Consider the following 24,383-nt stretch of genomic DNA (forward strand, 5'->3'; position numbering starts at 1 on the left):
TTTCTGTGACTGTTGATAATAAAATTTAATTATATGTGAGATATAAAGGAGCATCTTATTCAGATTCCATTGATTTCTAATGAAAAGATAATTATCACACAAAATGAATGGAAGTTTATATTAGTGTTTTCTTGTTTTTTAGTCTCCAGGAAAAAAAATGTTAATAGAATTAATAGCAAAAAACTTGATTGCAGAGGAAATGTTTTATGTACTCATAGGAGTAAACTAGTTTTACAGCTTCAGAAATCCTCACTGACACACTAGCAGTTCATATGCTAATCAGAAATAAATTCCAAACTGTTATAGAAGCAGAACTGAAGAAGCTATTAACTTTCTGCAACCATTTCCTATTTGCAACTCAGAGGAATTATTATATACACATATTTAAAAGTTAAAAAAGTATACATAAAAATGGTATATTAATACTCCTATTCCATTATATAATGTATACATATATATGCATGCGTGTGTGTGTGTGTGTGTGCGTGTGTGTGTGTATCATATTGAGGTAGGATAGGAAAAAGATGAAAGATAGGTAGAAATGTGACAAAAAGGAGAAAGAGGAGACTGCAACTTTAATCCAAAAGCCTTGTGCTGAAGTTCCTCAGAACTTTTTCTCTGGAGGCCAGTTTTTCTCCTAGGCCTGTCACTTCCAAACTCAAAAACTCTGTTAATCTTAATGTGACTTCAAATTCACTCACTTATGAAGATTGCCTTCTGTACTGTTAATGAGCCTATACAATGTACTAACACTGTTCTTTTAGAACAGGCTGAACAAAGGATAATGTAATCTTTTTTCTTTGTATAAAGATAGGCTATTTTAAGAACCTACAATATAGGTACATTTGCAATGTTACCTATGGACCAAGTAGGGGAGACCACATAGACCCAAGGATCCTGAGACCTGCCAGATTACCATAAATTGTCTTGTGTCACCAGGCTGATTCTACCCCCACATACCTCCCTATACCCACCCTCACAAGTTTTCTTTAAAAGAAGAGCTTGTGACCCCAAAAACATTGCTTCCCACTCTTCAGATAGCTGGTATTCTGCTTTGAGAATGTAGATTTTCACCTTTTACTTTCTAATAAAACTTTTCCTCTGATAAAACCTGATACATTCTTAAATTCTTTTCTGTCTCAAGAGCTTGCAAGTTCCAGGTAGAGGTCTCCTCTGCCCAGGGACCTCCTTGAACCCCCTTCTGGTACAACATTAATCTGAATTTGTTACATTTTCTATATACAAATCAAATTCTCTAATTTAAAGCCCACTTCTTCATTTTCCATGCAGTTATAGCTTAACTTAATCTATAATTTATAAAGAGGAGGTTTAATTAAATAACTGATCCATTCTATTATTATAAGAATATCTCGTTTTTAATTTGCAGCAATTAACAGAAAGCATAAATGTTTTAAACCTTGAATCATATGAGACACAATTTAATAAACCAATTTATTATCTTGCAAATCTCTTAGTGAAATAAGGAAAACATAATCTACCACTGCCAAATTTGATCATTCTGATTCATTAGTCACAACAGATAAAATTAGAATCCATTAAATGTGAAGTATTATTGTGATATGCAAAGTTGTCTTTGAAGAAGGATGTTCATTGTAACAAATGACTAAGCAGTGGGTCTGTGCTCTGCCATGTATGCAATGGAAACTTTATTATGGAAGTTAGAACTCAAGAGACATTTAGTTTGCTATGCTCTTTCACATTATTAAAATAGGTTCTGTTAGTATGTTCTGCATTTATGAACACTTGACATACATGAATGCAATTAACTGACATTATCATGAACAGAGAGAGAACAGCCAGGAAGGATGAATTTTACTGAGCAGGACTCTACTAGTTTATAATAAACTAATCTTGTAAGTGAAAGCTGCATCAAAGAGAAACTAAAACATCATAACACTGCAATTAAAGCTGAAAATGAGCTTATGGATTGGTGAGTGAGCTCATCAAATTGGACACTTACTATATTGACAAGTTTTCAATTTCTAGTTAGGTTTCTCTTGTCATAAAACAAGTCAATTCCGAACACTATTTAAAGCCAATCATCCTTTTATCTTTTTTCTCTTTATTTGAATTTATGACTTAAGGTATTATTTTAATGAACTTGAATCTTTAAGAACATATTTAATTTTAATACGAAAAATAAAATTGGAATGAATTTAGTTTAACTACTGAAATTTACATTTTGTAAAACAAAAGAAATGCTTTCCCGAAGTGGGAAAGGAGGTGGAGATGGACAAGGGCAGCCTACATAACTTGTTATTTATTCTTGTGATAACACATTTTATACCTTTTTTTCTATTGGTTTACATCCCATTGCAACTGGTGCCATATAAAATCCTGAATTCTTAACATCTTGTAAGAAATCGTGTTATAAATAATCATAACCAGATCCAGATTAGTCATTAAACATCAGAAAATGTTTGGGTTGGACTGAATGATAATGTCCATCATCTTACTCCTGGAATCATTTTCCTTATAATCAATACTTTTGTTGATTCAAAGGGTGTTCAGATTCTGAATCTGCCTCTTACTAGATGTGTGGTCTAGAGAAAGAAAAGTCACTTAATCCACTCTATGCTTCAGATTCATCATCTGCAATTCAGGAAAAATAATGGTACTGATGTTATTTGTGTTAAGTTAAATAAACTATGAATATACTTAATACAATGCCTATTTCCATTCAATTTTCATAGTTTCCTATATGAAGATGATGATGTATGTAACGTATAAATATCTACTTGTGTCTAAATTTTCTAACAAGCAAATCAAAACCTTAAAAAAATCCAGGACCAACTTTTTCTATTATCTGTGATCTGTAATTAGGGAGGCAAAAATTGAAAATTTCACAAATGTTTGAATTAATACTAATTCTTAGTAAACATTTGCATGATCATACCCTTAAGGATTTAGAAAAATATTCTCATTCTTTTCACATGATGTATTATTTAGGGAATTTACAGAGAAACAATTGATCTATTTTTAAATGTCTATAATTGGCATGAGTCAAAACTTTCAAAATTGGTTATGGTCTCTTTTATACCATTTATGTCAAGTATCTTTTTGGTACAAATATTTGGGTTTTGGGGGCTATCCCTTCTCCCCACTGTAAATCCTAAGTCTTCAGGAGTGTATACTTGTAAGAACTGAACGGTTTGTTTAGATTCTGTGAAGTCAAATTGATGCATTTCTTTACACTTGAACAGTAATCAGAGAATGGAATATATGTGTCATTCCAGATAGTATCACACTGGGGTACCTATGTTACCTGGGGTGTAAGAATCAGAGACCTGGGTAACTACAAATAATTAAAAGATTATTTTCAAGAGGATTCTTGGTGATAGTAAAGCAAACTAAACTGACTCGCCATGATTGTAGTAGAACCCAAGAAAAGCAGAAGTTGACTTAAAGGATGGCATGGCAGCCAGTGGAGTCAGGCCTCCTGGAATCTTGGACGAAATCTTCTTCGGATTTGAAGGGGAGTACAGTAAGTACTGAAAATGGGAATCTTTACTCCAAAGGTCCACCAGTGCCATGACCCTGCTACTGACATTTCTGCTGTTCCTTCTAACCATCCTTTCTCTCCTTTAAACTATCAACTACCTTCTTCTCCTTCAATTCTGTTTTCTCCTGGCTTCTTTATATACTTCATTTATTTATTCATAATTTTGGATCACTCACTACAGTCATCTTCAAATTTGTAACCTTTTGATGTCTCTTTTCCTTGTCAATTATTTCATTCTCTGGATTTTGAGTTGAGTATAGAATGTGAATCTAGTTTTTCTTTTCATTTTTTATTTGGTGCCTGGGATCATGAGCCAGGGCCTCGTGCATTCTAGATAAGTGCTCTTCCACTGAGCTATAATCCCATCCCCTGAATATAATTTTTCCTTTCATGTAAAATTATTCTCAAAAAGTTGTCTAAGCAAGTATGTAGGAGAAAGAGTTTAATCCTAGAACAACATTTGAATGTGGCAGTCAAAATGATTAACCAGTTTCAGACTCATGATTAACATTGTACATATCTCTTTTTCCAATTAAATCCATGTGACCCCAACTTTTGGTGTCTAGCCATAAGTGTTCTAGCATTATTTTAGTGTCTAGCATTTATTGAGTTGAAATGAAAAATAAAAAAGTAAATGGAACAGGAAAGAAAAGAATGGAATAAAAATTTTCTAGATTAAGAGAAAGAATATTTACCCTATCTTTTCTATACTTCCATATATTATGATAACCAAATAGTCATAATTAATAAAAGAAAATTCTTCTTGCAAAAATTTCTAACAAATGTTGAAGTAATTATAACATCACAAAACCATCATTTTGCAGTCCCTAGTAAAATAACTGATTCTGACATTATCAATCAATGAAATCATTAGTGCAAAGGATGATGGAAAACTTTGAAATGGAGAGGTCAGTTGTCAGCACTGATCAATTCTAACATCGAAACAGGGGAACGACTAGATTAACTATATTACCTGATGTGACAGGGTCTAAGTACATGGAGCCACCATGAAGAAGTATTCTTAAAAAAAAAAAAAAAAAAAAGTAAAGAAAAGAAAGGAAGGAAGAAATAAAACTGAAAGTTAGCCTCTAAAGTTGGTGTTCAACTCTAAGAAGTGCTGAATATGCAGGAACAAGGTAAACAAAGAGGGAAAAAGAATAATCCAGAAAGCGGCATACTCTAGAGGACAGTGAACATAGCTTCTCTAAGCAGTCAATGGATGGACACAAGACACATGAACTGGAACGAATGAGACCTGTGACCCATAGTAACCACATGCAATGTGTAGACTTGAGTCCTGATTGAAACAAGTCAAATATAAAAAGGCATTTTTGATGAAAACTGGGGACATTTGATTACCAAATAGGAAATAGTACCAAGGGCATTTAACTATGGAACAGGGAATATGCAATAACAACTTTATCATTATCAAAATTTGATAATTGTTGAATTTAAGAGATGGATATATGATGTTCTATTGTACAGTTCTCTGTATTTTTTAGTATGAGGAACATACTAAACAAAATCCCAAAACAGAAAGAACAAAATGCAAATCTCTGATCGAAGTAACTTATACATGCCCCTCCCTCACCACAATAAAGGAAACACATTACCCTTTAAAACATATAATTTGAAAAAAACGTTCTGTTTTTTCCCATAACCCCAAGAAAATAAAAGCAGCATACTTCTTTGCAAATAAAATAGTAAATCTTTTAAAGTTTGTCCATTTTCTACTCAATGCATTGGATACTCTAATATATATTTTTAAATAAACTACAATTTCACCGTATGTAAACTCTTGAAGGAAGCTAAAAGGAAACCACAGATAGTATAATGAGCACAGCAAAGGGATAATGAAATGGATGGAATATGTTTTGGCTTATGTTTAGATAAGGATTATAAAAAGAAATTAAATCATAATACATTAAATGAACTAAAATTTTATGAGTATATTCGAAGAAATATTATTTCCTTAGGCATATACAGTAAAGTGCTCTTACATTATGTATTTAATTGATATCAATGTAAAATGCTTTCATATCTAACTATACAATTGCTTCCTGCATATAACACTTAACTATCACATAGGTAAACAAATCTCTATAACCGCACAAAACTCAACTCAAAATGGATCAAGGTCCTAGGAATTAGACCAGAGACCCTGCACCAAATAGAAGAAAATGTAGGCCCAAATCTTCATCATGTTGGCTTAGTACCAGACGTCCTTAACAAGACTCCCAAAGCACAAGAAATAAAAGCAAGAATCAAAAGATGGGAAGGATTCAAATTAAAAAGCTTTTTCTCAGCAAAGGAAACAATCAATAATGTGAAGAGAGAGCCTACAGAGTGGGAGAAGATCTTTACCACGTGCACATCAGATAGAGCACTAATCTCCAGAATTTATAAAGAACTCAAAAAACTTTACACCAAAAACACAAAGAACCCAATCAATAAATGGGCTAAGGAATTGAATAGACACTTCACAGAGGAAGATATATAAGTAATCAACACATGTATGAAAAAATGTTCAAAATCTCTATTAATTAGATAAATGCAAATAAAAACTACCCTAATATTTCATCTCACTCCAATTAGAATGGTTATTATCAAGAATACAAGCAACAATAGGTGTTGGCGAAGATGTAAGGAAAAAACACACTCATACATTGCTGATAGAGTTGCAAATTGGTGCAGCCACTCTGGAAATCAGTATAGAGATTCCTCAGAAAATCTGGAATGGACCCACCTTTTGACTCAGTTATTCCATTCCTTGGTATACCCAAAGGACTTAAAATCGGCATACTACAGTAACACAGTCACATCAACATTTATAGCAGTTCAATTCACAATGGCTAGATTGTGAAACCAACCTAGATGCCCTTCAATAGATGAATGGATAAAGAAACTGTGGTATATATACACAATGGAATATTAGTCAGTCATAAGGAAAGATAAATTTATGGCATTTGCAGGGAAATGGGCTGAGCTGGAGAATATCTTGCTAAGTGAGATAAGCCAATCCCAAAAAACCAAAGGCGGAATGTTTTCTCTGATAGCTTGATAGGTGGATGCTGATATGTAATGGTGGGGGGAGGGCATAAGTGAAGAATGGAGGATCTTTGGATTGTATAGAGGGACATGAGGGGAGGGGAGAGGTGGGGGAAGGAAAGATTGTGGAATGTGACAAATATCATTACAAATAAGATTACATGAATGGTGTGACTCTATATTGTGTACATCCAGAGAAATGAAAAGTTGTACCCCATTTGTACACAATGAATCAAAATGCATTCTGTTATCATGTATAACTAAATAGAACAAACAATAAAAAATACTGAAAAAAATTAAAGAAGATCTCTGTAACCAAGTATAAGTCCCTAGGTATTTTCTTTTATTGATATGTCCTTCTGTATTTATTATCTTAATTAATGTTATATCTATAAATACAGCACTTTCATTGTTTTGGACCTTCTTCCTTAACACTCCAGTCAATATAGTCAAAAATATTACTTGATTTATCTTCTCAATACTTTATAAACTTGACCCAAATACTGCATCATCATGTACAAGGCTCTCACATTTTCTCACTGGGTTCTTGCTGTCGTTACTTAGTAGTTATCTGCACTAACAAAGACAGTAATAAAGGAAAGAAATAAATTTAATAGCAAAAATAATTAAGAAATTTAATAAAACCAAAAATAGTTTTTTTGTCTAAAAAGATCAATAAAATTGATCTAGACAGTTGAACAAAAAAAGGTAAGATATAAAATATCAGTATTAAGGATGAGGAGAGAGGAAAGCACTTCAGATTTTATAGACATTAAGAGGTTAATAAGAGAATGTCATGAGCAATTATATGATAGGAAATTTGAAGACTAAGATGTAGTGAAAATAATTATTTGAAAGATATGACTTCCAAAATCTTAATGAAGAACAAATGAATAATCTGATTATCCTTGCATTTAATAAGGAAATTGGAGTTTAAGTCTAAAAAACCTCTACAAAGAAAACTTCAGGCCCAGATGACTTTCCTGGTAAATCCTACAAAACACTCAAGAAACAGATTTCCGATTCTCTAAATACTCTGAAAAATCAAAAAGAAGACAATACTTTCTAACTCATTATATAAACCCATAATTATATTGATATAAACACCATAAAAAGACATTATAAGAAAAGATGGAGAATAGCTTATTGGTGGAGCCTTTCCCTACCATGTGTGAGGCCCTGGCTGGATACCAAGCAGGGGATATAAGAAGAAACACAGGCACTAATATCCTCATGAACACAGAAGCAAAAGTTGTATCTATTATAACAAGACTATGGGAAATATGCCCCAGAAATGTAATCTCAATTTAAAATTTAAATTAAGTACAATTCATCATACTAGTAGACTTAAAGAGAAAAATTATATAATTATTCTAAGTTGAAATGATATTCGACAAAGTAAAATAACTATTCATAATAAAAGTTCTCAGAATAATAGATATAGGGCCAAACTTCATCTGTTTGATGAAGAATTATGTGTGAAAATCCCTCAGTTAACAAGATATTTAACAGTGAATAATACCATGCTTTCCCATAAGATTGGAAATACAGAAAGGATATCTTATCTGCTCTTACTAGTTTTAGTCAATATTATACTAGAGATTTTATTGTACTAGAGTAGTAATGCAAGAAAAATAACAAACGACATCCAGATTGGAAAGAAATGAGTTAGGCTGTCTTTATTGTTGACAAGAAGATCATTAGAAATCTACAAAAAAGAAGTAAATTTAGAAAGACTGACAATACAAAAGGAATATATAAAAATAATTGTATTTTACCAACAAAGGGAATTGAAAAAAATATCATTTTAATTAACAATGAAGATATAATATACTTAGAAACAAATTTGGAAAAAGATATGCAAAACCTATTCACTAATAATGACAAATATTGCCTTGAGAAATTAAGATTTTAATAAGTAGAGATGTATGCAATGCTTATGGATCATAAGAATTGTTATATTTATGGTTTTGATTGTCTCCAAATTGATTTATATATTCAACATAATTACAATCAAAAGTTCACCAGGCATTTTTCTTGTAGAAATTAACAAACCAAAATTTAAGTGGAATTGCAAAGGGGCTAGAATAATGAAACAGCTTTTTAAAATACAAAGTTAATGAACTTATAATATTTGGGGACATAGCATAAAACCACCTTTACCACGAAGTGTGGTACTAATGTAGTGATTGATCAACAGAACAGAATGGAAAGAACAGAATTAGACTCTTTTGTATATAGTCAACTCTTTTTGACAAAGGTGTCAAGCCAATTCAATTAAGAAAGGATAATTTTTCAACAAGTGGAACTGAAAAATTGAGTTAAAAATATGCAAGCAAATCAATGAAACCTAACATCTCTTGTCATACATATGCAAAAAAATTAACTGGAAACGAACAAGAGACCTCAACATGAGATATCTAGGATAAAACTGTGATGTTGCAAGTTGATTCTGGGTGTTGCTAGAATTTCTTAAATAGAATATGAAAAATTCAAACTACAAAAGAATCCTGTTAATAAATTTGATTACTCAATCAAAATTTTTATAAAACACACAGAAACTTTGTTCTTTAAAAGACACTAATTAAAAATGGAAAAGAAAGTTACGAACGAGGAGAAAATATTACAATATTTTTATCTGACAATAGACCTTCATTAGAATATATAAATCAGCAAAACAATACAATACCAAGTAAACACTCCAATTTGGAAGTAGGAAAATGATGTGAACAGAAATCATAAAAAATATGTATTGCAAATAAACACATGAAAAGAGTGTCAATTACATTAGAATTCAGGAAATGACAAATTAAAGCCATGATGAGATACTACTATACAGCTTTTTAAAAGGGTAAAATTAGAAGACTAATAGTCCCAAGTGTTAGAAAGGTACAGTCAGTTTGGAAAGCACTTAGGCGGGTTTTAGAAATATTAAGTACATACCTGCCAAATAACTAGACAGAAATGAAATAATATGTTTATAGGAGACTTGTATACCAATAACCACAACAACTTAATCTTAAAAAAATCCAAACAATGATTAACAGGTGAATAGGTCAATATATTGTGGTATACAATGGAATATTACTCAGAAAGAAAAACTCAAAACAATATGAATGAATTTTGAAACAGATAAAATGAGGTAAAGAAGACAGATCTTAGAGTACATAGAATATATGATTATATTTGTGTAATAATGAACTTTCTAAATGAATTTATAGCATCAGAAAGCAAATCAGTGATTGCTTGGGGATGGTGGGGGGTGGGTGGAATAGATTGAAAAAGGTACGTGGGAACTTTTTGAAGAGATTTCTTCATTATTCCAATTGTGGTTATGGTTTTGTGGCTAAATTCATGTATCAAAACTAATCAAATTACATGCTTTAAAATGTGCAGTTTTATTATATTTAATAGTACCTCAATAAACCTGTTAGGGAGAGAGAACCCTATATCTAAATAAATCTGAAAATATTCTGCTTAATATTTTTCAGTTTCAGTAAAATTTGTATAAGCCTCTAAAAAGCAACCTCATAAAAAATAATGTTTAAAATTGAGAGAATATTACTCAAAAAGTGAACTGATTAATAAATCAATGGAGTAGGAACAGAGAAAACACATAAGGATTTTACATTAGTTATTCAATAAGTATATATTCCTGGATATATAGTGATTGAAATAGAAGAAATCCTTTCCTTCATGTTTACACTATATAATTACTATAAACTTATTATAGAATTTGAACTAGCAAAAGCTTACAATTATTTCTCAGTCATAAAAGGAATAAAAACTGTATTTAATACATTATTTATATCAATAATCCTAGATAACACAGAAGAAGATTTTAAAATGTCCTGTATTTTTCAATTATTTACTGGCCATGTCTTCCAAAATAAAACCCAAACCTGTTTTAGCTTGACATATCTTTCACAAATTGGTTCGTGCCCTCATGTGTTAGTATATATAGGGCACTTGAGAGACTCTTCATTAATATTACAGACTTCAGTGCCACTGCCGATCCAGACCTGTGGTCTGTGTTTCTTACTCTGAAACACAGCCCAAGTAGCCAATGAGATGAGTAATGAAGCTTGATGTGATGATGCATCATGTAAATAAAACAGATGTGTACAAAAATCTCATCAAATTATACAAATGCAACATGGGTCACCAAGACCACATGTCAATATCCAGTTGAGTTTGCCATAAGGCATTGATTAAAAATGAGTAAGAAACAAAATTGAATGAACTCAATGAAGCAAAAAGGCTTTAGAATATCCTTAAAATCTGAACAAATGCAATCATATCATTTTTATATGTTTTATGTTATATAACTTTTATATCATGATTGAATCCAATATAGTCATAATATAATCAAATAGCTTAATTTGTGTTTCCCAGAAAATGTTTGTTTTTACACTATTGCTCTCCCAATCTTTAGAACAACCTACTCTTCCTCAAGAAAGATCCAAAGAGTGAATGAGAAAGTAAATCTATTCCAAGAAACTAGTAGAGATCCAGCAGACAAAGTACTTCTCAGGCCCCATGATGTGAGAAGGACATGCTGTGAATTAAAAGAGGTCACCCGGTCAAAACAGAGGAGAATAAAAGAGTGAGGTTTCTACAGGTGGTGATCAGGAGAAATTACGGCAAGCAGGAAGCAAACGTGGGTACAAGGATTAGGTCTGGAGAAAAGAGGGAGAAAAAAGTGAAAAGGCAAGTGGGAAGCTACCGTGGTTGCATACAGAAGATAGGACTATTTCCTCCACAGTTAGGAGGAAACTGAGGCAGGTGGTGATGGATGACTGAGAGGCAGATAGGGTGAAAATTGGGATACTTAATTTTTCCTGTAACCGGAATTATAATTGGATCCATTGACTATTTTAAGTCTATAAAACCAGTTCTCTGTGGAGCTACTTCATGGTTTGCCTACTTCTGCTCTCCTTGCTGCCCACATCATTTCATGTCTTACCAATAGGTTAGATGCCTACTCCAGTTAACACAACCCGGAGTGCCTGGTTCACAGTCTGTTACTTTTCACCCTCAACATTAAATGGAATTGGATCTTGGAAATTATCTAGTAATATGTCTTTATCTCACATAGAAAAAAAAAAACCAAGGAATATTAGATAATCTGCCCAGGGTCTCATAGACAGTGGCATTTTGAGGTCATGATTATTTTAAAGAATAGAAGAATGGTCATGAATTTAACCCATCTACCCTATCTTGAGGAATAGGACCACAGGATGTAATTTGCAAAAGTGGACTTGTTCTACTAAATATTGCATTGACTTTATTATATCCAACATGCACAACTACTTTGAAAGCATCTTTTTGCCAAATCTTTATTATTAAAAAGCCACAATGGAATATGTTTAATACTAGCTCTCTTTCTTTTCAGTTTGGGGAGCAGTGTACTTTTTATTTATCTTTGGAAACAATGGAATGGTTATGAAAAGAACCAGAGGAAAGAGGGAACTTTTCTAGTTGAAATAAAAATAAAGTCTTGAGAAATATTTGTCCCTATGTCCAAACAGCCATACTCTACAGGGTTGAAACTGAAAAATTCATAGTATTCCTGAATTGATAAGTACTGTTTTCTGAAGCTTAATTTTAGAAAAGTATATCACTGACATCAAAATATAGGCTGTGCTTAAAATGTACATTTTTAAACTTTAGTGGAATGAAACCCATTCATTTTTAAAACACAGTACTTACTGATTCAGCACAGGTGTGTAGGCAGTTTTATCCTCATCAATGATAGTGACCATCAATGTAATCAGTTGGGGCCAAAAATCCAAATTCTTGGTGGTTGGCCCCTGATCGTCCCGAGGAATGTCCTGTTTCTTATTCTGCTCACAAGGCACACAACATGCAAAAGAAAAGGTTAAATGGGATGACTTCAGTTAAATGTCACTGTCAAATAAGGGGATCAGATAAAAATGTTAAGAGAAACTCCTACATCATTTGAGACAAAGCTAGTAAACTCAGGTTTCCTGTCTTCATTTGAATGGCATCTCACAGGATAAATTCAGGGAGGCCGGGCTTGTATTTCTAATCACTCCTTTGTTTTGGTTTACCTTCCAAGTGCTTTTTTATTTGGTTCTAGAATAAATGTTTCTTTTCTCTCTAACTACTGTGATTTATGCTCTTAGAAATTATTGCAGAAATTATCCCCTCAATGTGGCTTCTTTCACAAATAGAGATTGAATTTCATGCATGTAAAGATGTGTGTGTGTGTGCGTGTGTGTGTGTGTGTGTGTGTAACTTATCATGCATAAATGTTTTATCCAAAGTCACAGAGTGTGCAGAATTCAAAACTGCCTGGTTACAAAATCATACTGCAAAATTCTACAATGTATACCTATTACATGAACATCTGGAATTTTCCCAGTATGCCCACAAATTTATCCAGTTAACTAAAATTTAGTAAATCTATCCTTTTCTTTTTTCCTATTCATTTAAATAATCTTCAAATGCTCAATTTACTATACTTCCTGAATTCATTCTTTAACTCTTACCTCTAGAAAGTAGAGCGTGGCCTGGCATGATCTGAATTTACTTCAACTTATACACTTCCTTTCAACACACAGAAAAATTATTCTGGTTATTTATTTTGGTGGGTATTCTTATAGCACTTTTTTCACATTTACTGTTAAAATTTGGTGAAAAAAATATAGGCAGAGATAATTTCTACTCAAGTATGCAAATAAGTGGGAAGCATATGGCTTATATGACTATTTTTGCTAAATCATTTACAAGCCTATAGGTCTAAGACATCTGAAAACTTCAATTTGTGGCTAAGAAAACACAAAGACTCTGATGAAAATGGCATATTCAGTTTTATATGGCCCAATCTATTGTCCTATTTAATTGCCATGTCTTTTGTCATGACTAGATCAATCACCTATGTTGAATGACTATATATGTATATCTTCCAATGTCAGCTAAAACATATACCTGGGTAAATCCTCACCCTATTATTATTCTCACTTAAGTTAAAATATGGTCCCATAGTGCATTCACTTATTACTACAGACCTGAACACAAATTAGAATGTACTTTTAGGGACACATATTTCCCTAGGGCACTTCTAAAAACTATTTATGGTGAAAACAAAGGATGTTAAAACTTGCAGAACTAAATTTAAATGGTCAAAAAAATTAGTTGTCAACATAAATTACTTCAAATGGCCAAAATTAACCATAAGAAATCTTCAGAATATTAAGAACTTTGCTTATATCTTATCCCTGAGAACCACTTGAAACTCCTTGGCAGGATTCCTCCTTCAACTCCTGATGTATATCAGGTTCTATCAGTGGGTCTTTAAGAAGAACGAGGCAGGTTTACAAAATACCCAGCTTGTCTGACTTTTATGTTAGATTTTTTAAAGCAAAATTTATCTTTATTTTGTGAACAGAACTTTATTATTGTCACAATGATGTAATTATTGACTCATTATATTAAACCCAATATATTTCTCTCACTCACTTGCTCACAGTCTCCTCTTGCTCTCTCTCTGAAGCATTTAGAAATTTGGACAACCTGGTGAGTTGTGAAGGCTGTAAATAAAATTAGTTCTGATGGCCACAGTGGGCTATATTAGGATACTATCATTAATCACTATGATGTGTACATGGCCAAACAACATGTCTTACATATTTTAAGTAGTGTGATTAAATAAAAGGAAATTATTATAAATGATATGTCTAACATCATACCACTTATCATCAACTGCAAAGACTGATATGGAAAAGGGTAGAGACAGCGTAATTGAATATGCATTAATTCTGAATCCCCTTAGGTGTCACATATTGTACTTCCATTGCTCTTTTCTATGACACCAGAGGATTATTAATGGTGCAATGTTTTTGCATCAAATTCCATATATATTGCATCAGAATAAACCAAACTGGATGCTGAATCATTAATTTTATACACAGCACACTGCAGCAGCATAAATCAGGCTTTCTCCATTTTAAGAGACTGCATGTTTAAAATCAGGTGTATTATGATATTTACTGAGTTTCTTAAGAATTAAATTTTCTAAGTAACTTACTAATATAGCCTTAAAACTTATTAGATATTTCACCTTATCATTGGAAAAAATTAAGGTAATGGATGATAAGAAAACTTAGGAAAGCTAATAAGTATATTCATATTTACTAAAATTCCTCTGTATTAATATTTATCATAAAAAGAATATATAGCCATTATAGACTCTTTAATTACAACAAAAGTTTATAACATGTTCATAACATATAGCTTATTAGATCAATTGAAGTTAAGGTGATTATTATTAATAGTGGCTAAAAATTATTTTATTGAAGGATTATTATGATAAGAGATTTGAAAGAAAGTCTTTGAGGGTGCAATGGGGAGAGAATTTTTTGAAGTATAATGTTGCTAGGGTCTAGAATCAGCTGAAGAAGGCTTTCAATGGTTGTTCACAAAGGATATTTTACTACTGAATAGTATATGCAGACAAGTTGATAAGATGTACACTACACTTTCATGACACCAAATACAAAAATACAAGCATATCCCATCAAGAAAAGATCAATATAGAGAACCATGACATGCAGAAAAAAAGTACTGAAGTAACAGATGACATCTTCACCTTAATGGGTCTTAATGCAACACTATGAAAATTGGTATAAAATATTTCTGTGCAATTTCATAGATTTGTTCAATGAACATACAATGTTGAAATACCTCCTCTCTAGAGTTGATTGGAAAATGGCCAAGGGGAGAGAAATGCAAAGATGCATAATTTAAATACAAAAACATGCCAGTTGTGTATTTGAAGAATTACTAAGAAGATGCATAAAAACAGCCTAGTATTTCTCTCTCTCTCTCTCTCTCTTCCATATAAACACACACATGCACATGCACACACACACACACACACACACACACACACACACACACAAGAATGCATACATAGTCCATGCTCAAATAGATCAAGAAAACATTTGCTTAAATGAAGTTAGTTATTTCCAGATTTCTTGAAGCCTTCAATATGCTAACATACATTGCAATTCTCTATTTGCTTTGTATAATCATTCCTGGTAAAGACTGTTAACACAGATTGCTAGTCTCCATCCCATTCCCAGAGTTCTTGATTCAGATCTATGATGAAGTCTGAGCATCTGCATGTATAATGACCTTTCAAGAAATGCACATGCTGCTGGTCCAGGGATGGATTCAAGAACTACTTCTCAAAGAGCTAACACTAGAACATTATTTCTCAAGTATATATGAATTTGGTAAGATCCTCCACTCTTACCTATTCCTCTCTTTATCTTACAAAACTTTCCACAAAATAAGTTCCTTTATTTCCTCCCCGTCCCCCCATTATGGATTACTATCCACATACCAGAGAAAGTATTCCTCTGAAAATACTTTGGGAAATGAAAGACTGAGAGAAAACAAACAAACAAACAAAAAATCAGTGGTCAAATCTTAAAGGAACTTGTGTCATGTCAAACAGGCTTCATTTTAACCAAATTTGATAGGGACCATTAAACATGGGAGTACTTGGGTACACATGTGTTTTATATGACATGACAGTAGCAGAAGTTTAATTGAAGGGAAGGAAAACATTTTGAAAAGAGTTATTAAATAAAATTGGAATAACGGGTTGATTTGTTGATAAGAAAAAAAAAAAAGAGAGATGGAGGAATCGAGTGGAACTATCCAAAAGGTAATTAATTAGGTAGGAAAGTCTGAAGTTCCAAAAGCATTCTGAACTGTAGAAAGAATTCCAGGAGTAATGCATGAAACAGCTGAAATTATGGAGTAAAAACGATTACTCAAAGAGAGGGAGAAGAACACACAGGCATGGAAAAAACCGTGGGGAAAAATCTAAAAAAGAAAAAAAATTTATAAAAGAGATGAATAAGTGATGGAGAAAGTCTTCTGTTGAGATAGAAGAGAATGTGACTCAAGAGTACAGGTAGGAGGATTAACTTCAAGGGTAAATGAAGAAACTGGCTTCTTCTCTGAGTCAGATGACAGAGGCTTGCAGGCAAATATTGTTGATGGTCAGGAAGGACAGCTAGGACCTTCATCTAAGAGAAGAGGTGCTAAGACATGGTTCTGGAGGTATTGCACCTGAAGGAATAAGAGTTAGTCTTGATTTGGACCCATAGTGACCCTGCTAGGCACCTTGCAAGCTCCAGTGAACTTACAATGATACTACTCTGGACCATCATGGATTTTCTTGAGTATTGGATCTAGAAACCAAAGAACAGAGTGTTGGAGTTGGTATGGTAGTGCACAATAAAAGCAGGAAAGGGGGATGAGGTGAAGGAAGGAAGATAGGAGTTGGAAAGAAGATGGATAAACAGATTCAGAGGCGAGTAAGGTTTGAAAGTATAAACAAGTTCAAATGCATTGTGGCAAAAATGAATAGTTGCTCACCAAATCTGTTCCCTTTTTCTTGGATACATAGCTACACTACTGTGGAGGGTTTTATGGTTTCAAATTCTTTTATAGATGTTTTGTTGAAAAGTATGTTTGTTTCCTTCCCTTGAATCAGTAGAATACAGCAGAAGTAACATACCTCTTTCCAGCCTAAAATCTTAAGAAAGCAGCAACTCTCAATTTCTGTCTGTTGGACTATCTGACCCTACAGTTCAATCATTATGCTCTGAGAATGCACAGGTAGCCCTGGGAAGAGGTCATATAGAGAAGTAAGGTCAGATCTGGTGGAGTTCCCAGCCAACAGCCAGTTTTACTTGCGAGCCAACTGAGTAAGCTGTATCAGAAGTCTGGCTTCCAGTGCCAGCCCAGCCCTACAAGCCAAAGCCACATGGGGCAGAGAGGACCCTTACCATCAGCCTTTCCCAAATTGAAGATTTGCAAGCCAAGTCAGCTACTGTTATTATTTTAAAACTCTAAGTTTTGGGGTGGTTTGTTATTCTATGGATAACTGGGACAGAATTGATGCTGGAAGTGGCATACATGTATTAAAAACCTAAAACATGTGACACTGATTTGGAACTAGTCAAAGCTCAAAGGGTTTCAAGATCATTTGTGAAATCACAAGACTTGTGGTGGGAACTTGAAGGACAGTGAGGAAATTGTTTCCTTAGGCCAGATAAAGGGGGAAGCCCATTGTTCAGTGGGGAAAATATGAACATTGTCATCTGCAGTAAGTGTGGAAAGCAGAAAATATGATGGGAATTCGGCAACATGCTAAAACTGCCACCTGTTTCTTCATAGCTATGTAGAAGAAGATACGACTGTAGGGAGAAAACAACCAAAAAACAAGAGGATCATTTTCCAAGCAGAATTCAGAAGAATATGAAAGTACCAGAATTTCTTGATTCAAAGTTATTTTTTCTTGTCCTCAATCTCTCCATAAGGCAAGGTTCTCCAAGAAGCACATCAAATCCAAGGTGCTCTACTTAAGTAGTTGTAAAATCCTTGTAAAGTGTCTGGGTCCAAAGGGCTAGTTTCTGAGAGGTTCATGAATGTCTAGGATGTATATCTGGTTAGAATGAATAATAATCTCAAGTGTACAGTCCTATGATTTTTAATCTTAGATAATAGTCAGTCTCACAAAGAATGTATGTTGCTTTTTATCTAGTGACCTTTCCACAGATATTTGAAATAAAAATATCAAATTTGGACTGAAAGGGATTAAGTCAATATAAAATGCAAACAAATATTTGACTCTGTAAATATCTATGGGCAATGAAGAGGCCTAGCAGACTACTAGTTGTAATGAGTCTTTGTGTGTGTGTGTGTGAAACAGGAGGATGACTCAAGTCAAGATCAAAAGCTTAGAGAATTGAACCAAGAGTCAAGAAGAATCATCTATAGACAGCGGAACTTGGCATCATGTTCCTGATTAAAATTCAGAATTTCTATGGAAAAACTGTTATACATCTCCTATTCTCTTCCGTTTTGAAAAGAAATGCTTACTGCAGTTGTCTTTCTGTTACATTACTTGATATGGAATTGGTTGGGACAACCTGGCTCTAAAGATTTCAGATATTCAGAAAAAGGGAACCATATTTGAGACATTTGTACACAAGAAGCCTCATCTCTATTTGGGTCTGTTTACAGCAATCCTGAACCTCAAGTATGAGCCTAATGCTGTAATAGGTTGAGAATTTGGTGAAGCATTGGGGATGAGCAAGTGCTTTTTGCATTTCACAGAAACCTGAAGAGTCTATGGAGGGGCCTACACAGAAATGAACTAAGGCCTCTAGCTATCAACTTCAACTGAGCTTCTAGCACCTGCAGTTAACAATTTTCAAGCCATGTCATACAAGTCACCTTAGAAGTCCCATCTAGATGAGGTACTTTAGCTAGTGCTGCATGGAGCAGATAGCCAATCCCAACTTAGCCCTGTTTCAAATTGCAAATGCAGACTTCATGAGTAAAATAAGTACTGATTTTTTCTGAGCCTTTGAGATTTGGTGTTGTTTATTAAACAGCAATAGATAATCAGAACTGTTCTTCCTAGCTCCTTTTCAGGTAGCCTGCCGAAATGTGTTTAAGTTCCAGCCAACAGAATGTGAGCAGAAGAGCTCCAGATTTTAAATCTGCCATACCATATTGTCCATGCCTTTGTTCCTTCTTTAAATTTGATATGTGAAAACACTGCCATCTTGGTACTATGTTTAGATGACAGAACCACAGACAAAAGGGAACTGGAATTGTAAATGTCTACCTGGGGTGTGAATCTGTTGCTTGTGGATAATTGTGTCATGTCCACTCAGCAAAACCTGATTTCAGTGCATGTTCTCACAGTCCCACATCAAGCATTGGCTGCAACTGCTCTTTGTTCTGCTACAGGGGACTTTAAATATAAGTCATAGAAGATCACCATGTCACATCCAGGTGGGACTTGGAAGATTGGAAGTTAGCAGCTTGGCACCCTTGTATTAGTTTCCAAGTTGCTATCACACATTAGTACACAGTTGGTGACTTGCAACAACATAAAAAATTCATTAGTCATTGAGGTAAAAAATCTAAAATTAAGAGGTTTAGGGTTGGTTCTTCTGGAGGCTCTGGAGGAGAATTCGTGATACCTCTTCTAGCTTCTAAAGTGCTGGTAGCAATCCTGGATATTCTTCAGAGTGTGGCTGTAAACACAAATCTTTGTCTCCACCTTCATATGGCTGTCTTCTCTGTTGTCCATGTGTCGGCTACTTTTTATGGCTCTTCTAAGACAGATGCAAGTGTATTTTAGATCTGCTTAATAGAAATGACCTCACCACAAGGTGCTTACCTTAATTGCATCCACAAAGACCTGTAATTCATTTAGAACATGATTTGTGATTCTGGATGGATGAATTTTGGAGGACAGTATTAAGCCCACTACTTTCCCAAATCTCTATTGGGTCAGTTCTGAGAACATACTGTGTGGTTTTCCAGCAGGGTTCTCAGGAATGGCTCAGTTGACCATGGCAAGTAACTAGCTCATTAAGAAGCTGGTGTGGGTTTCCTCTCTTCCTAATCTCTTTTTCTCTATATATTCAACTTCTGTTTCTGGGATCATATTTCAAATAGACTGTAAGTCTTTGTCTACAGGCCCTCCTTTCAGAAAACTCAAACTCTAAAAGGAAGACCACTGGACTGATTTTTACAGACTTTAACATGAGTGAGAATAAAACTTAACAATCACATTTGAGTTTAGGTTTATTTGTTTTAGCAGATGTGTTTAATCTAAAATAATGCCATCCCACTGTTCTTTAAAAAATTTTAACTCTTACAGGTTTTTTCTGGCTATGTTTCAGGTGTCCCCACACTTTTCTTATGATTCTGTCACTATTATCTGCTCAAAACTACTTTTTTGTCCTTAAGAGAATCTTGAAAAAACTGTGAGTAACCCTTATTTTCCTCTTCACAAGCTTAGGTATTTTTAGGTATTTTTCCTTGAAATTAACATGCACAATTTCTTTCTAAGCCTTGAGTTTCTACAGGTAACACTCATCCATGGAAAGAGAATGAATTTCTTTGAAAGGACACAGTCCCTAAGACTAATACCATGCTGTAGCTATTTGAGTGATATTCTGCTTCTTTTCAAGGAATTAATAATTATCTTAATAAGATAGAAATAAAATTTTACTCCAAATCAAATGACCCAGGGAAGTGAAACAGTCAGATGGAAAAAAATGAAATATCATCATTGAAAAAAAAGAGAATTAGCTATTGATAGGTGAATTTTGTTCTCTATTTCTTATAACAAATGCTACAGTTTTAGCCACTGTAAGCAACACATGCTTGTTGTTTCAGTTTCATGGGTCAGGATTCCAAGCACAAGACTCACTGGGTTCTTTACTCTGTGATTCAGAAAGCTGTAACCTGGGCACTGGCTGGGGCTGGAAATTTATCTGTGACTCGGAATTCTCATGGCAACTCATGTGGTTGTTGGCAGAATTATTTTCCTTATGGTTGTAGGTTTCTTGGAAGCTTGATCCTCTTAAAGTCAGCAGAACATTCTCCCTAATCTTAACAATGTCTGGAGCCTTCTTTTTAAAGGGCTACCTGATTAGGTCAGTCCCCTCCCAGTGTTGTTTGTCTTTTATCAATTCAAACTGAATGGGGACCTTAACGTGTAATCTAAATGTAAGTTCTGATTTTTGTTTTAGGATTTGGCCATGTTCTACTGGGCTAGAGGCAAGTCACAGGGTTCTGTTCATACTCAAGGAAGAGCATTACACAAGAACATAACTCACTCGGCATTATTTAAGAATCCTGCAGATAGTAGTAAGGGTAAAATTTATTTTAAAACTTTATTCTGGGTGTTGGAGGTACCTCAGTGATAGAGTGACTGCCTAACATGTGTGAGTCCTGAGATCAATCCCTAGCACACCCACCACACACATAATTTCTTCAGGGAAAAATGACATCAAAACTTCAAGTTTATAGTTTATTTTCTGCATACTAGATTAGAAATTCCAAATAAAATCTCAACGGAGATATTGAATAAGTGGCTGGAATCTATAAAACGAAAATCTTTGTGGAAAACAGTTTAGTATTGTCAAGGGAAGTAAATTAAGCACACATTCTAGCTTTTTTGTAAGTCCATTTATATGCCTATACTCTAGATTAATTTTTGTATGTATCTACCAGGAATGATATGTAGGACTATTTAGAGAAATTTTGTTACCAAACCCATACCTCCCCAAAGTGAAAATAACCCAACACTTCATTATCTATTGATGGATAAATTGTGTTTTATTTATATAATGGGATCCCTACAGTGCAGGTAGAAGTGATTGACCAAACTATGTCATTTGACTCTGTGGTGTTCTGCTCAGATTCCCTGCCCTGACCTTGGCCAATGCCCTTGCTTGCTGGGAACAGTGGCTGCTGATGACTGACAGTTGTGTTTAGAGGTACAGAACTGAATCACCCAAGGAGTCAGCACCACTAACTGGCTGTGGTGTGATGCTAAAGTTACAATTGCTTTGCCTTAGTTGGGGACAGCTTTGAAGACCATGCTGACTCCAGACCTTCCCGTAGGATTTGGATGAATCAGCTTCTGCCTCTGCCAGATCTGCTTTTTCCACTTCCTTACAGATGTACCTCTCTAGAGCTCTGTTGTTGGACACATAGGTTCACTAGCGGCATGCAGATATTTAAATTGCTTTTTCATTGAGTTTATTCAAGTGACAGTCACATTCAGCTGGTAGCTAAGATTAGTCCATCAGGCAAGCAGGTTAGAACACCTGCATCACTGTGCACAGTTCCACTGGACAGTACTGCTTTAGAGTATGCTAGGATCAATTGCTCACTTCAGAATCTGTCTTCAGGGAATCAAATGGAAACATACTGTATAATCATGGACAATCTCACATCATGCTGAAGTCAAAGACAGAATACAGAAGAATATATTCAGAATGATCCCATTTATACCATCTGAAAAACAAAATGAGACAATAAACTTTATAGAAAAATATTTATATGGGGTAGAACTATAATAAAAAGCTCAGGAATCATTAAGTACTATTTATGGGGACTACATGATGTCACCGTATCGGTCTAAACCTAGTATAATTTTATGAGTTCATTTCATTACCATTTTTAAAAAAATATTATTTATATTTACTTAGAACATTTTGTGCAATATAAAAGAATTAAAATAATCTGGGCTTTTAAGGAAAAGTATATTGATTCATTTTCTATTAGAGAATATTACATATAAAATAAGATAGAGTATACTAATATGAACATTATTATCATTTTAATTTTAAAAATTGAATAAGTAAAATTATATATAGGTATGATGTACAGTATGTTATTTATATGCTGTGGAATGGTTAAATCAGTTTTTAATAAATGCATTATGTCATATATTTAGCGCATGTGTATGGTGAAAACACTGAAAATCTATTCTCTTCACAGTTTTCAAATACATATAGATTTTTATTTCGTTGTAGTTACATGATGTGCAGTTGATTGCTTGAAACTTGCTCCTCCTTCTCTGACGAACTGGTGCAGTCTTTCACCAACATCTTCCCTGATTCTCCATTCCCCAGCCTGTGGTTACTATATATTGCTTGGGTTTCTATTAGTTTTGACTCTTACAGTCCACATATGAGTGAGAGCATGATCCTTCTGTGACTGGCTTATACCATGTTAATATATCTTCTAGATTCATTCATACTGTGTACAAAAAAATTGGATTTCCTTGTTTTTTTAGTTTCAATAGCCTTTCTCTCTCTCTCTCTCTCTCTCTCTCTCTCTCTCTCTCTCTCCTCTCTCTCTCTCTCTCTCTCATGTATGTATGTGTGTGTGTTTGTGTATAACCACTGTTGATAGGTTGTTTATACCAGGAAAAAAAATTAGATAAACAAAACAGAATTGCAAGATCTTTCACCTTAATCATATCATTTTAAAAAACCTTTTTGTAGTAAAGTTTCTTATCTAAAATATACTATGAAGGCTGGGGATGTAGCTCAGTGGCAGAGTGTTTACTAAGCATGTGCAAGGTCCTGGGTTCAAACTCTAGAACAGAAAAAAAAAAAGGTATAATCTCAAAATATTCTAGTGAACTAAGAACTGCTGATAAGCCAGTTGGTTCAGAGAAAAAAAGTTTTTGAGATGAGTTTGACATGACACTTTGTTCAACTTGGAAACTTATTAGGTAGCAAGAATGGGGATGAGAGTACATGTGCTTAATTGGACCTAAGAGTTTATAATCCATATATTTCCTTCAAATACTTGATAATAATTCAGACTATGCTAAGTGAAATGAATTAGGTACAGAAAGATAATACTGCATGATCTCACTCAAGTGTAGAATCTAAAAAATGATGATCTCATGTAAACAGAGAGTAGAAAGGCAGATAGCAGGAGGTGGGGTGTTATGGAGGGAACTGGGAATTTATTGACCAAAAGTTACAAAATTTCAGTTAGGAGCAATAAGTTTAAGAGATTTATTAAGCTTCCATGGTGACTATAATTATACACAAATATATATTTGAAAATGTTTAAGAGGGTAGAATATTCTCACTATAAAAATCATAATTGAGTCTAGGGATATAGATCATGGTGGGAAGTTGCCTAAATGCAAAGGTCCTGTGTCCTGATCCATAGTACCAACAAATTTTTTTTAATTGAAAATAAAATTAAAATTATGGGGGAAGAGTTGGAGAATATTGGATAAATTATATTGTTATATTGTGTGCATGTATGTAACAACAAATCCCATCATTATATACAACTATAACTCACCAATAAAAATATGAAAATTTTCCTCAGTCTATACACAAAGGACTTAAAATCAGCATACTACAGTGATGCAGCCACATCAATGTTTATGGCCAGATCAATTCACAATAACCAAGCT

The 24,383-nt window shown here is 33.8% G+C and overlaps 1 protein-coding gene across 1 annotated transcript in view; it reads right to left on the reverse strand.

Annotated features, from left to right (window-relative positions):
• Window positions 1-24,383, reverse strand: part of Unc13c (unc-13 homolog C) — a 613,741-nt gene that overhangs the window by 210,297 nt on the left and 379,061 nt on the right. Inside the window, 1 exon segment of the mRNA XM_047537684.1 lies at window positions 12,284-12,417. Coding sequence (XP_047393640.1) covers window positions 12,284-12,417 — 134 coding nt within the window.

Source organism: Sciurus carolinensis, chromosome 2 (assembly GCF_902686445.1).
Source record: "Sciurus carolinensis chromosome 2, mSciCar1.2, whole genome shotgun sequence".
Classification (NCBI taxonomy): Eukaryota; Metazoa; Chordata; class Mammalia; order Rodentia; family Sciuridae; genus Sciurus; species Sciurus carolinensis.